The sequence below is a fragment of the Sinohyriopsis cumingii genome, chromosome 6, assembly GCF_028554795.1.
Source record: "Sinohyriopsis cumingii isolate HCF-2022 chromosome 6, ASM2855479v2, whole genome shotgun sequence".
NCBI lineage: Eukaryota > Metazoa > Mollusca > Bivalvia > Unionida > Unionidae > Sinohyriopsis > Sinohyriopsis cumingii.
This window is the reverse complement of record NC_142966.1, coordinates 8,251,617-8,265,558: the sequence shown is the minus strand read 5'-3', so window position 1 is coordinate 8,265,558 and position 13,942 is coordinate 8,251,617. Positions and strand designations below refer to the sequence as shown.

Sequence of the window (13,942 nt, the reverse complement as noted above, 5' to 3'; positions counted from 1 at the left end):
TAATTTCAGGGTAGAAGAAAATAATTGTCACCTATCGTAAATAATTTACTAGGTCTATTCTGAACAAACCCGTAGATTAAAACTGTTGACATAGTTATAAGCGTCAATTTGTTTCAACTATAACCTCATGCTACATACATATATGTCTTTCGTCAATACAAATCGATAACTGACCTGTTTGCAGAATTTAATCGATGTGGGGCATTAAATAAACTATGGAAAATTAGGTTTTTAGAATAAAGTTTAACTACATTTTATACGGGTTTAGGAACGCTAATCTATTTCAATACTTACCGAAATTGCAGCCCTTCCGTTGTGCACTGAGTTTATTAAAGTCAGAACATATATGAAACAACACTACGAATGTGTGCACTATTCCAACACACACACACACACACACACACTCTCTCTCTCTCTCTCTCTCTCTCTCTCTCTCTCTCTCTCTCTCTCTCAAATTCAGCATTGAATACGGATATTTCTTTATTTTACAAATCTCTGTATTGGCAAGGAGAGCTTGACTGGATAGTCATTAACGGCACTTTGAATACATCATGCCAAAAAAAATGTGTTCTCAACGCCTTTCTTATAGACACAATGATGTCAGGACTGACACTGGAGGAACTGAACCCGCGGCAGGCAGCCTCGGATAACGAGTCTGACATTCTACCAACTGACCTACGGGTCTACTTGGTCAGAAGATTAAATGTGATAAAATAACTGACCTTTGTTGTAGAGAACATAATCCTTTATGAAAATATAAACTTCACAGAGGCATAGATCAATGTGATATGTTTACTGGTTCATACAACATATACGATACCGAAGCAAAGGTTTATTACCTAATGGTGTGCACATGTTTTTGTTTTTAAAGTGACTTGTTTCATTATTATGAAAGCGCCATTTCAGCTGCATGACACTCCAAGAATAAAGGTGTTATGTCATAAATACTGACGTTTCTTGAATTATGGCAAATCACAATGAAGTTGTCTTCGTCAATCACCTGAACCTATGTAACAGTATGTATCTATGGAGGGCAGCTGTTTTTGAAATCTAAAATATCAACGAAGATTGTTTTTGTTTAAAGCCGAGGACAACTGTTTTGATGGCTCAATGGTCAGCGTGAATATTATCTGGGCGGTGTGTGAGGTGTATACAACTAGCGCCCTTAATTATGAGTTACAACTTCCGACGAACAAATATCCATGTGCACCGTTGAATGACTACTTATCATTTGCCGAAAATTTACTTAGTTGGATCAAATTTACTTGAAATTAAATAAGCAGCAATCAATGGTGTTTAGCTTAACTAAAAATCAACATGTCGTATCCCCACCCCCACCCCGAGAAATCGACCCCTTTAGCCAATTTAAACATGCACTTTGAAGAACCTAGGCAAATTATATAGAAGAACAGTAACCTAGATACAACGCAAAAAGGGATAAATCGCCATGAGTGTCGCAGAACTTGTGACATGCCTCAGTACAGAAGGCATAGTGTATCAACAATTAAATCATAATGGTAAATTTGTGGTTTTGTATTTACTGGTGATTAAAAAGTTTATAACAAACTTGATTCTTGACGCTGATGTGACCTTTATGTATTATCTACTATTGCATTTATTTATTTATTTTATCTATTTATTTATTTTGCAACAGTGCTAATGTTGTGAGATGGTATGGCAACACATAACTGAGTGAATCTAGGCGCGGTCAGTGTTACCCGTAACAAATTAAATCGACAAATGGGTCTATGTCCCGTATTAAGTCACTAGGATTGATTGATTTGTAGTTATAATCCATTTTGATCACGATTAGACACACGAACTAGGCAAGGTGAATTTGGGTTTAAGCATCGGATAACACCTAATTTGAGACGCTGCAGAGACAATTTTGTGTCATCTGCAATAAGTGTCACAAAATGTAATCAGAAATCTTTATTAATAAGTGCGGAATAGGGATACTTATTATAACTTCGATGGGCACGTTTTAATAACGGTGGCTAGATAAATTTAAACCTGATTGGCCAAGCTAAATAAGAAGTGATTTTGTTTCCCAGATGAAATTCCATGTTTTAAGTATTCACCCTCAAAAACTTAGTCAGTCTAAGCTTCAGCGGAAACGTAAGACGATCTTAGCTCCGATTAAAAATAGCAAGTATCGATTATCGTTAAAACTTTCCAAAGGATGGGTGTCTGGAAATTTTAGGGACACGGAACCTTAAAGGCATATGGTGATTTTGCTACGTAGAAGCGAGACAGTCTCGAAAAGCACAATGTGGCTTAGTTTCAAACAATTTTCGTTATATGAGTTTATAATTATTCATTTGAATTTATTTGTGTTTAAATTCATACATCAATTTTCCTTTGATGAGTTCGGAAGGTACTTATTTACATTCATTTGTTTTGAATGTTAATGACTCATGTATTCTAATAGATTCATACGTTATTTTCTTAAACTAAAATCGTGATATAATTGCTGAATTTATTCGTTGATTTTTAATGCGAATCGCATAAGCTAGGAATTTGTTTTACTATGTCTGGAGATGTTATGCCAATGAACTATTAGTCAGAAAATATTGTAGTTACGACATGAAGTGAATTTCACTGAATCATTTGTATAATAAGATGTGAATTCTTTGAATCGGGAAATCGTGCGCCTTGCGACCAACAAATTAATCCAGTCATTAATTTGTAGTTCACAGCAGGTTGTACGGTTTATTGTGTCTAGATTATGTTATTCAGTTAGGGATACTAAACGGCCCGTAAGGGAGATACATTAATCTTCTGTACTAAGGGTATGTTCATCAGCTGTTAGTCTGCGAAATGATAATGGGTGATTACCCGAAAGAGGCTGAAGACAGAGAGAGAGAGACAGAGACAGACAGACAGTGGGAAAGACACAGAGAGAGGAAAAGGAATACATCGACTTTAACCTGCCATCAACATTGAATTTGGAGTGTCCAGCAAGACACGAGGAATGCAGTCATGCTGGGAAATTCAGTTCGATAATTCATTCAATTTCAATATGAAAATGTTTTCTTATCGGTATATATAGAACGGATAATTGCATTTTTTAAACATGTTAATCACATGTATTTCTATGAGAAGTGCATCCTTCAAATGTCGTGTTCAATTTGTTGACAAAATCGATTAAATTGTAATATTTTAAATATGGGGCTCGTGTTCTATTATAAATACAATGGAAACACTTGTTTTTAAGAAAAGAAGAGTGATACGTATATAATTTGAATGTCAGTGGATGTGATATCTGAGACAAAATCTATTGACACAGTTATAGGTTTCTAAGATATAAGACTGCGTTACTCTTAAAGCTTTACGGGTTTACAATCAAGCCCCTAAACACAAATGGAACATAAGAGGAGGGAGAGAGTATTACCAATATACTAGATGAAACAGTGATGCGTAGAAAAAATCTGAAGATGCACTTAGCGGTGTGACAATACCAACATTATGTGAACTAATACCGACAGAGATTAATGACGCCAGATGATATGAACTGGCAGAGAGAGAGAGAGAGAGAGAGAGAGAGAGAGAGAGAGAGAGGCTAAACTGAGAAACATACTGGTAGCATGATCTTACTGAGAAAGGAAGAATACTCACACTAGATGAGATGAACCAGTACTAGAGAGAGAAAAGCAAAAAAGAAGAAAAAAATCAATATTAACTTGGGAACCATGATCACATGATTAAACAAAAGAGAGTTGTCGTATTTTTGCACGATTAAAGAACATGCCATAAAGAAAGGAAGATATGATCAATATATTTATTATTGCGGGGGAAATCAATAAATATTATTTTACATCCAGATTAAAAGCATCAAAGAAAAAAGCGGAGCTACTAAAATTACAATATTTATATTTAAACCACAATGCACCACTTAGTAGCTCGTTCGATTCAACAGAAATGCGTTCGTTGTCCCCAGGCTCGAAATAGAATGGCTGTCAGACGTGGTTTAGTTTCAACGATTTTTCTATTCCAATGAAGTTGTTTTTCATGCATACAGAAATTAGTGCAGGAAATTTTGCTTTCAATTTTTGAACCATTTCGTCTTAAAAATATACAGACGTGTTCATCAGGATTTTTCCTTCGAAGCATCAACGAAGTGAACTGAACCTCAGGTGACCACTACACAAAAGCAATTTATATTTAGGTTTCTGGATGAAGCAATTTGTTTTAGTTTTCTCTAAAACAGAAATGACCACATATGGATAACGCAGTGATTTCTAACAGGTTGATATTCTAAGCTTGTCACTTGTTCAATGGATTCGTTCGTCTTTCTAGCAGTTACGTTATTATTTAATTTTTATACAATTTAGTTTAAAGCGACAGAGGGCAAAATGTGGATCTCTTTGTTAAAAAGAAACAAGAAAAAAAGATAAAACTAATTGCCAAACTTGAAACAATAATACGAAAGCACAACATTGTCTTTTAACTTAATAGTCATCATAAACGTGAATCTTGAATTTCAAGTGGTCTCCAAAAAGAGATGTTACATTATGTAGCCTGGTACTAAGCGATTACAAAGTATTCAGTCCTGATATTTTCCACCAGAATGTATCAATCGAATGTTCAATCATCATGTTTTCCATCAGTACGTATTATATGAATGTTTAATCCTCATCTTTTCCACCACTATGTATTATATGAATGTTTAATTCTCATGTTTCCCACCAGTATATATCATATGAATGTTTAATCCTCATGTTTTCCACCACTATGTATTATATGAATGTTTAATTCTCATGTTTCTCACCAGTATGTATCATATGAATGTTTCATCCTCATGTTTTCCACCAGTACGTATTATATGATTGTTTAATCCTCATGTTTTCCACCACTATGCATTATATGAATGTTTAATTCTCATGTTTCCCACCAGTATATATCATATGAATGTTAAATTCTCATGTTTCCCACCACTATGTATTATATGAATGTTTACTCCTCATGTTTCCCACCAGTATATGTCATATGAATGTTTAATTCTCATGTTTCCCACCAGTATATATCATATGAATGTTTAATTCTCATGTTTCCCACCAGTATATATTATATGAATGTTTAATCCTCAACTTTCCCACAAGTATGTATCATATGAATGTTTACTCCTCATGTTTCCCACCAGTATATATCATATGAATGTTTAATCCTCGTGTTTCCCACCAGAATAATCATATTAATGCTCAGTCCTGGTGTTTCCCACCATTATGTATCATATTAATGACCCCTTGCACATGCTACCTACTGATACAATTCCATGTATTATGTAATCATATCATCGTGCTCAGTTCATGACGTACACACGTTTCATTAATTAATTAACTACACACGAAATAGAAAGCAGTGACCTTACAAACATGTACGTGTTTAGAAGTTCCAAATGGACTAAATTACAAAGAAATTGCAATAGGCACCTGAGAAAATATCTGACTGGTAGGACTTTCCACAACTAGAAGTCGAGCACATAGATTTCACACAGATTTTGGACAAAAAGAAAGAAATCAGAATTAATTAGCATCAGAACCTTAATTAGCAGCATAACCTTAATTAGCTTTAAAACTTTAATTAGCATTAAAACCTTAATTAGCATCAGAACCTTAATTAGCATCAGAACCTTAATTAGCAGCATAACCTTAATTAGCATCAGAACCTTAATTAACATTAGAACCTTAATTAGCATTAAAACCTTAATTAGCATCAGAACCTTAATTAGCATTAGAACCTTAATTAGCATCAGAACCTTAATTAGCATCAGAACCTTAATTAGCAGCATAACCTTAATTAGCATCAGAACCTTAATTAGCATCAGAACCTTAATTAGCATCAGAACCTTAATTAGCATTAAAACATTAATTAGCATTAAAACCTTAATTAGCATTAGAACCTTAATTAGCATCAGAACCTTAATTTTCAGGTAAAGTAATGTTTTATGGCACCTTATGAAAATCTGCCCTTCAATTGAAACTAATGTTACTGGAGGAAGTAAGTGTACCTGTATTTGTGGTACTTTATTACTGATTCATACAGCAGGCAATGTTTTCAATAGTTGACGAAATTAAGCAGTAAGTTCAGTGATTCGACATACACGGCCAAATCAAAACGTATGTCGCCACAATGTCAAAAATCGAACACTTCCATTATCCCTCGATTTATCTAAATTCTAACAAAATGTCCGTTTGATATGTACTGTATAGACCCGTACATGTTGTTAATTTTCAACTGACCATACATGTGGCTAGCCTTCAACTCTGCCAGGGGTGGTGTTGTATGAATTTTTTTTTGTTTCTATATTACAGTAGAATTGTATTTTAATAATTCTGAGAGGACGTTTGATTTGTAAAGTTCGTGTCAGAGCCCGTGGCGTTTGTATCTTTTGACATCTGCAACACTTCTGGCAATTATTATTATTATTATTATTATTATTATACAAGAGACTTTTTCTAATGATACAGATTATACATATTGAAAATCCAGAATACAAACAGGACTTGAATTCAGAGGCCACGGCTTCTACCGCTCAAATAATGTATTTGAGAAAAAATCTGTTCAAGTTGCAAGTAAGTTAGTACTGTAAGTTGAAAAGTTATATTAATCAAGGCATTGTTAACACACACACACACAAACACACACACTTCACTTGGGCGCAGGAAAAAAGTGCAAGTTACGTTATTTCAAAATATGTACCCAAATATTTTATTGTGACAAAAGCTATATACCCCCGCATCGCTTTTTTAACTTGCTAGTCAACTTTATAATGGATACAGACATACTGCACCAATATTTGCATAATGTCTAATAGAATTAATCAATACGTCGCGTCTACCTGAATATGCATAACACAAATAGCGTTTCACATTCACAAAATCTCACTTGAAAATCATTCAAATATTGTAATCATGGTTTACATGGTGAAACATCTAATACAACCAAAGACAGGAATCGAGGTATTAATGATCACACTTAAAAACAATCATCGACACAATGATCAACACTTTAGCTGGATTACATGTGTCGGTCAAACATAGTAAATGGTCGTCAAAAGAATAACTCTTAAAATTACTGTCGAAATTTCTACCTCCCGTGTCACTTTATCTTTTCTTTCTTCGGAATATATACTATATTATATGGACTATGGCAGTACCATATTGGGTAACACGCTCAATTAAAGTCTATGGAGAATTGACAATCTCAAAAACAATTACTCCTCTTCATCCTAGCTTCAACAAATCGAGGTCGGTCTTGAGCACGGGCTTGTGTCTCGCCGCAGTATAGTCCCATCTCTTCCTGCTCGGTCCTCTCTGTAATTCACAAGGTTCACTTTGGCAGTCCACATTTGAGTTTACCGGCTGGTGTCCATCTGAGAGCAACCTTGGGCATCCATATTTGGGGTATCCTAATTACGTGCCCGAGCCATTTGATCCTGCCCATCTTGATATCCAGGGAAATGTAAGATCTCGCCTTTTTGTGATATAGGTTCACATTAGATACCCTGTTTGGCCAATAGTTGTAACAAATATTACGGAGGTAACTAGTGCTACCCTAAAACTAATGAATATTTCTATTCGACTCACTTAAATGTTTTGCTCTCAATGACTTCCTATACAAAACGTATTCTTTATTTTAAAAAAATCATGACATATACGTCTAATCGATCTTTCTCCAAATTATATCTCTATCCGAATTGAACTAAGATCAAATACTGAGCATAGATTCCGATCAACAACCAACCAAGACCTCTAGATTCCTTGGTCAAAAACGAAATCTTTTTCAAGAGATCTTTTTGTGTATCGGCACCTAACTTTTGGAATTCCTGACCACTGAGGATACATAATTTAAATTAATTTGTTTAAAACCGCATTAATGCAATTCTTTCTTTACCAGCTGGAATAATATATAAAAAAACCTTCAAATACTAAATTTACATGACGATATGTATGAAAATATATGAAGGAGGAACTTAAAGCTAACGAAGGTTGAACGCATATTTGTTTTCTCGGAGAGAGAGAGAGAGAGAGAGAGAGAGAGAGAGAGTTGTGATTGGAGCTTTATGATCCAGTACATCTAAATTACGTAATACGAGTACCTCATCTTCCTACTGAAGATCCCATAGTATCCGAATGTACAGTACTACAATTAGTTATTCCTATTGAAGATCCCATAGTATCCGAATGTACAGTACTACAATTAGTTATTCCTATTGAAGATCCCATAGTATCCGAATATACAGTACTACAATGAGTTATTCCTATTGAAGATCCCATTGTATCCGAATGCACAGTACTACATTTAATTATTCCTATTGAAGATCCCATAGTACCCGAATGTACAGTACTGCATTTAGTTATTCCTATTGAAGATCCCATAGTATCCGAATGTACAGTACTGCATTTAGTTATTCCTATTGAAGATCCCATAGTATCCAAATGTACAGTACTGCATTTAGTTATTCCTATTGAAGATCCCATAGTATCCAAATGTACAGTACTGCATTTAGTTATTCCTATTGAAGATCCCATAGTATCCGAATATACAGTACTACAATTAGTTATTCCTATTGAAGATCCCATAGTATCCGAATATACAGTACTACAATTGGTTATTCCTATTGAAGATCCCATAGTATCCGAATGTACAGTACTACAATTAGTTATTCCTATTGAAGATCCCATAGTATCCGAATGTACAGTACTGCATTTAGTTATTCCTATTGAAGATCTCATAGTATCCAAATGCATGAGTACTGCATTTAGTTACCGTTTTTTGTCTCCACTTGTAGAAGTTACACACAAGTCTGAATTAGAATGAATTGCTGAAATTGCCGACAGTTACAAAAAACACTAATTTTATTATTCCGTGGTAAATATTATCCCGAATACATTTTCTTTTTCTTAACGTTTGTGCTTGTTACTTGTGCCGTTTGAAGAGGCTATTGACAACACAATGGAACTGATACGGATTCGGTGTGGACCGTAACTGTCAACGTTGAGTAAAAATTATCACAAAGAAACCAAGTATTCCGGTTAGTACACATCATCATAAATAAACCAAGCATTCCGATTTTAATGATTCCCTATTTTGTGCCTCTTTTAAATTGTCGCAATTCTAGCACAAGATTCACAAACTCAGTCTAGTTGAACAACATAAAATAAAATACATCTTTTTGTCTAAGTAGGTTGTTAAACACAACAGTTCATTCAAAACGACTTACATGCACACATTAAGCGTTCAGACTGGAGTCAGAGTGATGCGTACAACCACTTGATATGGCTGTTTATATCACATGTGTAGTAAAGTAGTAGATTAAGATAATACGTAATGCACGATGGTGCAAATATATATGGAGAGAGAGAGAGAGAGAGAGAGAGAGAGAGAGAGAGAGAGTTGATTCAGAGTTTATTTAAAGTTGTCGCATTTTGTAATATTACTTTAACGCTGTTCCCCACCCCGCATGTTACTCTTTGTTACTTTCCGTAAGGTATTATACAACCGGTCTGGTGTTGGCATTAGCAGTGCCTTCCAAAGAAAAACGAAATAATACAATTGTCCGTCTCAATAGGTTTTGTTCTGATTGATATATCTAAGCATACTAACACACATTAAACGGTAATCACAAGAAAATGCGTACATGGAAGACGGTGAAACGACTTTTTCTATCCAAGGAAAGTTAAGATTAAAGTTTACTTACGGAGAATAGGGAGGACTGCTATCCCGGTTCTTAGATTTCTTTAATCCACAGAGCGGCATGTTCGACGTGAAAGTAAAGTTTATATTCCAGTGAATTTGAACAACAGGTACGAGGTTTGCGATACAACTAAACTGTAATGTACAACACTTCTAAATATATCGTAGGCACAGAAGTTGTTCAATGCATGAATAGGCAGATATCGGGTGGTTATGGGTAAATTGTACAACTCTTGTAATTTCCTTCCTGTTTTGTTTGCTGACAAGTAAATATCCAGAATTTCGTCGTGAAAACACACGGAAAGAAGCAGGTGGGAAAACTGGTTTCCAGGTAATACTGAGAAGGAGTAGCACTCTCAATCGGGGAAATGAATAACCCTGTTGTTGACCTGATGGGCTTTTAAAAGCGATAGTCAATATCTAACGCTCCCTACTACCAAACCGCCTCGATTGTTTCAGTATGGCCAGTACTAACGTATATATGGTGATTGTTCAGTCGTAATTCCACCTGGTCACTTCGATTGTAATAATTGAGCGTTAATAAATGCTCGTCAAAACCATTGACTTATAACCAAACATGTCAAAGCATGATAAATTGCGTGAGGACTATTTTTCACTGCAGACTAGACCCTGGGGAATAACTAGACAGGTAATCCAGGCATTAAGTGGACCAGGGAGGTGTGATATTCCATTTCCCACTGGCGGCAAATGTTACAATGACGGATGACTCAGGTTATCATAATTTGATTCAGGCAACGCACGTATGCCTGTAGTTTGAAATGTCAGAGGGCGATTAAATTAGAAGTTTTGGAGATTACACCAGTATTTAAAAGCTATCTTTGTTCCATTGTATATATACGTATGATAACGGGGGTGGGAGGCTGTCTTGTTTCCAAATGTGTGTTCCTTTTGATCTGTCCGCCTTCTCTGTATGTCTGTCAGTCTTGTCTGCATATCTGCCTGACTACAGTTGAAATATTTTTAAAGGTGTAATGCTTAAAACAGTAGTACGAAATAGTTATCTAACTTAAAAATAAATCTTGTTGGGAAATGTTGTGAAATCCTTAATGGGATAATGTCATTAAAATGATTAGTGTATACGGTTAATTTCCATCTGAAAAATGCAGAGTCAAAATGTCAGTAATCGAATGGATTATAATCCATTATCACTGGTGATTGTACTTTTGAATTGGCGATCTATCTGGTTAGTACCAACTGTATCCTGTTTGGAATAAAATGGAAAAATTATACAAGAACCCTTCTCGCATATAGTAATTTATATCTCATGTAAACATATTAATGACAAACGTCGCCAAAACACACACACACACACACACACACACACATGTATATTCAAGAGACCGAACCCTATAACTGATGAATGTATGATCCATACTATAGTATCTAGACAGTGGCATAACAGTATGCAAATCAGGATATCATAGCTCGATCTATATATGCATATGTATCCCCCCCCCCCCGTCTCTTTCAATATACTTATTAATACATCCAACTGTGAATCTATGTATCCGTCTATCGATATATATATCCGCATACCAGATAATATGATTTAACTTGCCAAATATCTATCTATCTATCTATCTATCTATCTATCTATCTATCTATCTATCTATCTATCTGTCTGTCTGTCTGTCTGTCTGTCTGTCTGTCTGTCTGTCGATAGCTCGATCGTTGGAGCATACCAGATAATATAATTTATCTTGCCAAAAATTCACGGTGTGATTATGTCGGTCCGTATTTTAGGTACTCTCTTTCCTGAGTTCGTAACATGGTATAATTTTTGTACTCTCTTTCCTGAGTTCGTAACATGGTATAATTTTTGTACTCTCTTTCCTGAGTACATAACGTGGTATAATTCTTACAAATTCTATTATGGAATTTATCTCGTAAGGTATTTTGAAAGCAACATGAAACAGACGTTACTATGAACTTTTTACCCGTTTCGTAAAAGTGATACACCGCTATGGTACGGAGGTAGGGTATTGGGCCTGGGCACATCTAAAAGTACGCGAGAAGAGTACAGAAATACTTGTCCGCAACCACCCAGCTTAATGCCATTCATATCATTACTAACAGTGTCAATATTTGAAGACCATGTACAAGTACGAATTCATGAAAGGAATAGCATGAAAGAACATACTAACAGCCAATAGAATAGAAGCGATACTTGGTGCAATGATAAGACAAATTATACACATTTTATTATATAAAAAAATTATTCAGAAATTAGGCTCCAGTCGTCGAGCAATGGTGCGTAACACGTACAGTCTGTATTTCTACAAGATTTAATTTAAAAAGTTTGAAAATAAACAGTTTAATATGGCATTTTCAATGTGTATGCTTTGCTTCACACAATTAAGCCCAACTTCATTCACTACGATTTCAGATGTTACCTCCCCTTTCCCTGATTTTTTTCTTGCTTGCTGGATTTCCCTCCCTTGACAAATGATATTCATGTAATTAGTTAAAGATACCAGCGAAATATTATAAATCAAAACATTTATCGCCAGCATAACACTTGGGCGAAATTAGCATCTGCCAGTGATTTTATGAAACTATTTACATGAAGACCATAATCTTTCCGCGACAATTATATCGTGGATAAACCGAAGATATTCGACAAATTAGAGTACCACGATCAGAGCACACCTGCCCGCTGCTATGTACCCTACACTGGCTATCCATTCGAACCAGAATCAAACACAAAATTTGTTCTCTGTGCTACATTTCACTGTCGGACTCTAGTCCAACGTACCTATCCGACCTCACCCATGTGTACACACCAGCAAGAAACTTACGCTCCTCTTCTGACAGTCATATACTCATTATTTTCACTACGAAAACAAAGCCATATGGACAGCGTTCTTTTGCATACCAGGGACCAGCAACGTGGAATGAATTGCCCACTGAACTTGGACACAAATACAAAGTGATCCCGTTCAAGAGTGCTCTTAAAATTCATTTATTTCGACTGCAAGAACAAACTTAAAGACCTAATGATGTTCCCTACCTTAAATATTTTCAGCATGTTCTTTCATGTTTTTTAATTCCATGGTGGTTTTTTTTCTGTGTGTACTAATATCATTATATATGTTTGTTTTCTATGTTATAGGTGTTGTCTAATGTTGTAAAGCGCTTAGAGTTGTTTTTTTTTTAAGATTAGGCGCTATACAAAGTCCTCATTATTATTATTATTATAAATTATAACAAAGCTCTATCTATCCATCTATCTATCTATCTATCTATCTATCTATCTATCTATCTATCTATCTATATATATATATATATATATATATATATATATATATATATATATATATATATATATATATATATATATATATATATATATATATATTCTAATAAGTTGATATAATTAGCTAACAGCTTGAATGATTCTCCACTAAAGAAATAAAATATAAAATACCATTAATACTACTACTACTACTACTACTACTACTACTAATAATAATAATAATAATAATAATAATAATAATAATAATGACGTGATGATAATGACGATGATGATGATACCCCCTCCCTGCCCGGTGACACATATGTACATAAATGTCTCCACCCCCACCCTCCTTGTCTAGCGTATGGAACCTATTTCTGAAACCTTTGTACACACATGCGGCCGACACCCAATCTTACTGAAATGTTGAAAGTCTCCATCTGAAACGGTATAGGAGGAGTTAAATGACATTTTCAGAACCATGCGTGCAATCTCAGGCATGATAACATTATCAACACCATCTCTTCGAAAGTTCTGTTATTATTATTATTATTATTATTATTATTACTACTACTACTACTAGTGACATTACTACTACTACTACTACTACTACTACTACTACTGATGATGATGACATTGGTGTCATACTCCTGCCTGCCTTTTGATGAATTCAGTGGGTAAAAACAGAAGTGTACTTTGGATACGGGGCAGAAGGAAAGATGCAGGAACTCGATCTAGACAAAAAGCTTTATGGATGGTACTTCTTCAAAAATTTCAAAGGAACTCTTCATCATGCAGCTGTAAGTTAAGTGACACACACACGTACATCTAATTATATTCTTTAATTATATTCTCCCGATATAACTGACTTCCTAGTTTGTTAGGTAGCGCACATTATCCAAGCCAAACGTGAAGGTATTATACTGCAACAGACAAATATGTTGAACAACATTTCTTGTGGCAAAAAGGCCATACTAGAATATATAC

The 13,942-nt window shown here is 34.9% G+C and overlaps 2 protein-coding genes across 4 annotated transcripts in view; one reads left to right on the top strand and one right to left on the bottom strand.

Annotated features, from left to right (window-relative positions):
- Nucleotides 1-10,424, bottom strand: part of LOC149796333 (uncharacterized) — a 113,765-nt gene extending 103,341 nt beyond the window's left edge. The window contains exon 1 of the mRNA XM_089961002.1: nucleotides 9,704-10,424. Within this exon, the coding sequence (XP_089817128.1) occupies nucleotides 9,704-9,762 (59 nt within the window). The 5' untranslated portion in view covers nucleotides 9,763-10,424. The remainder of the gene's footprint in view (nucleotides 1-9,703) is intronic.
- Nucleotides 9,967-13,942, top strand: part of LOC149796332 (heat shock 70 kDa protein 12A-like) — a 40,262-nt gene continuing 36,286 nt past the window's right edge. For 2 of the 3 annotated variants that reach the window (XM_089961004.1, XM_089961005.1), the window contains exons 1-2: nucleotides 9,977-10,030; nucleotides 13,630-13,755. In XM_089961004.1, coding sequence (XP_089817130.1) covers nucleotides 13,706-13,755 — 50 coding nt within the window. In that variant the 5' untranslated portion in view covers nucleotides 9,977-10,030; nucleotides 13,630-13,705. Of the gene's footprint in view, nucleotides 10,031-13,629; nucleotides 13,756-13,942 lie in introns of all 3 variants that reach the window. The other variant, XR_016421661.1, reaches the window with a different exon arrangement.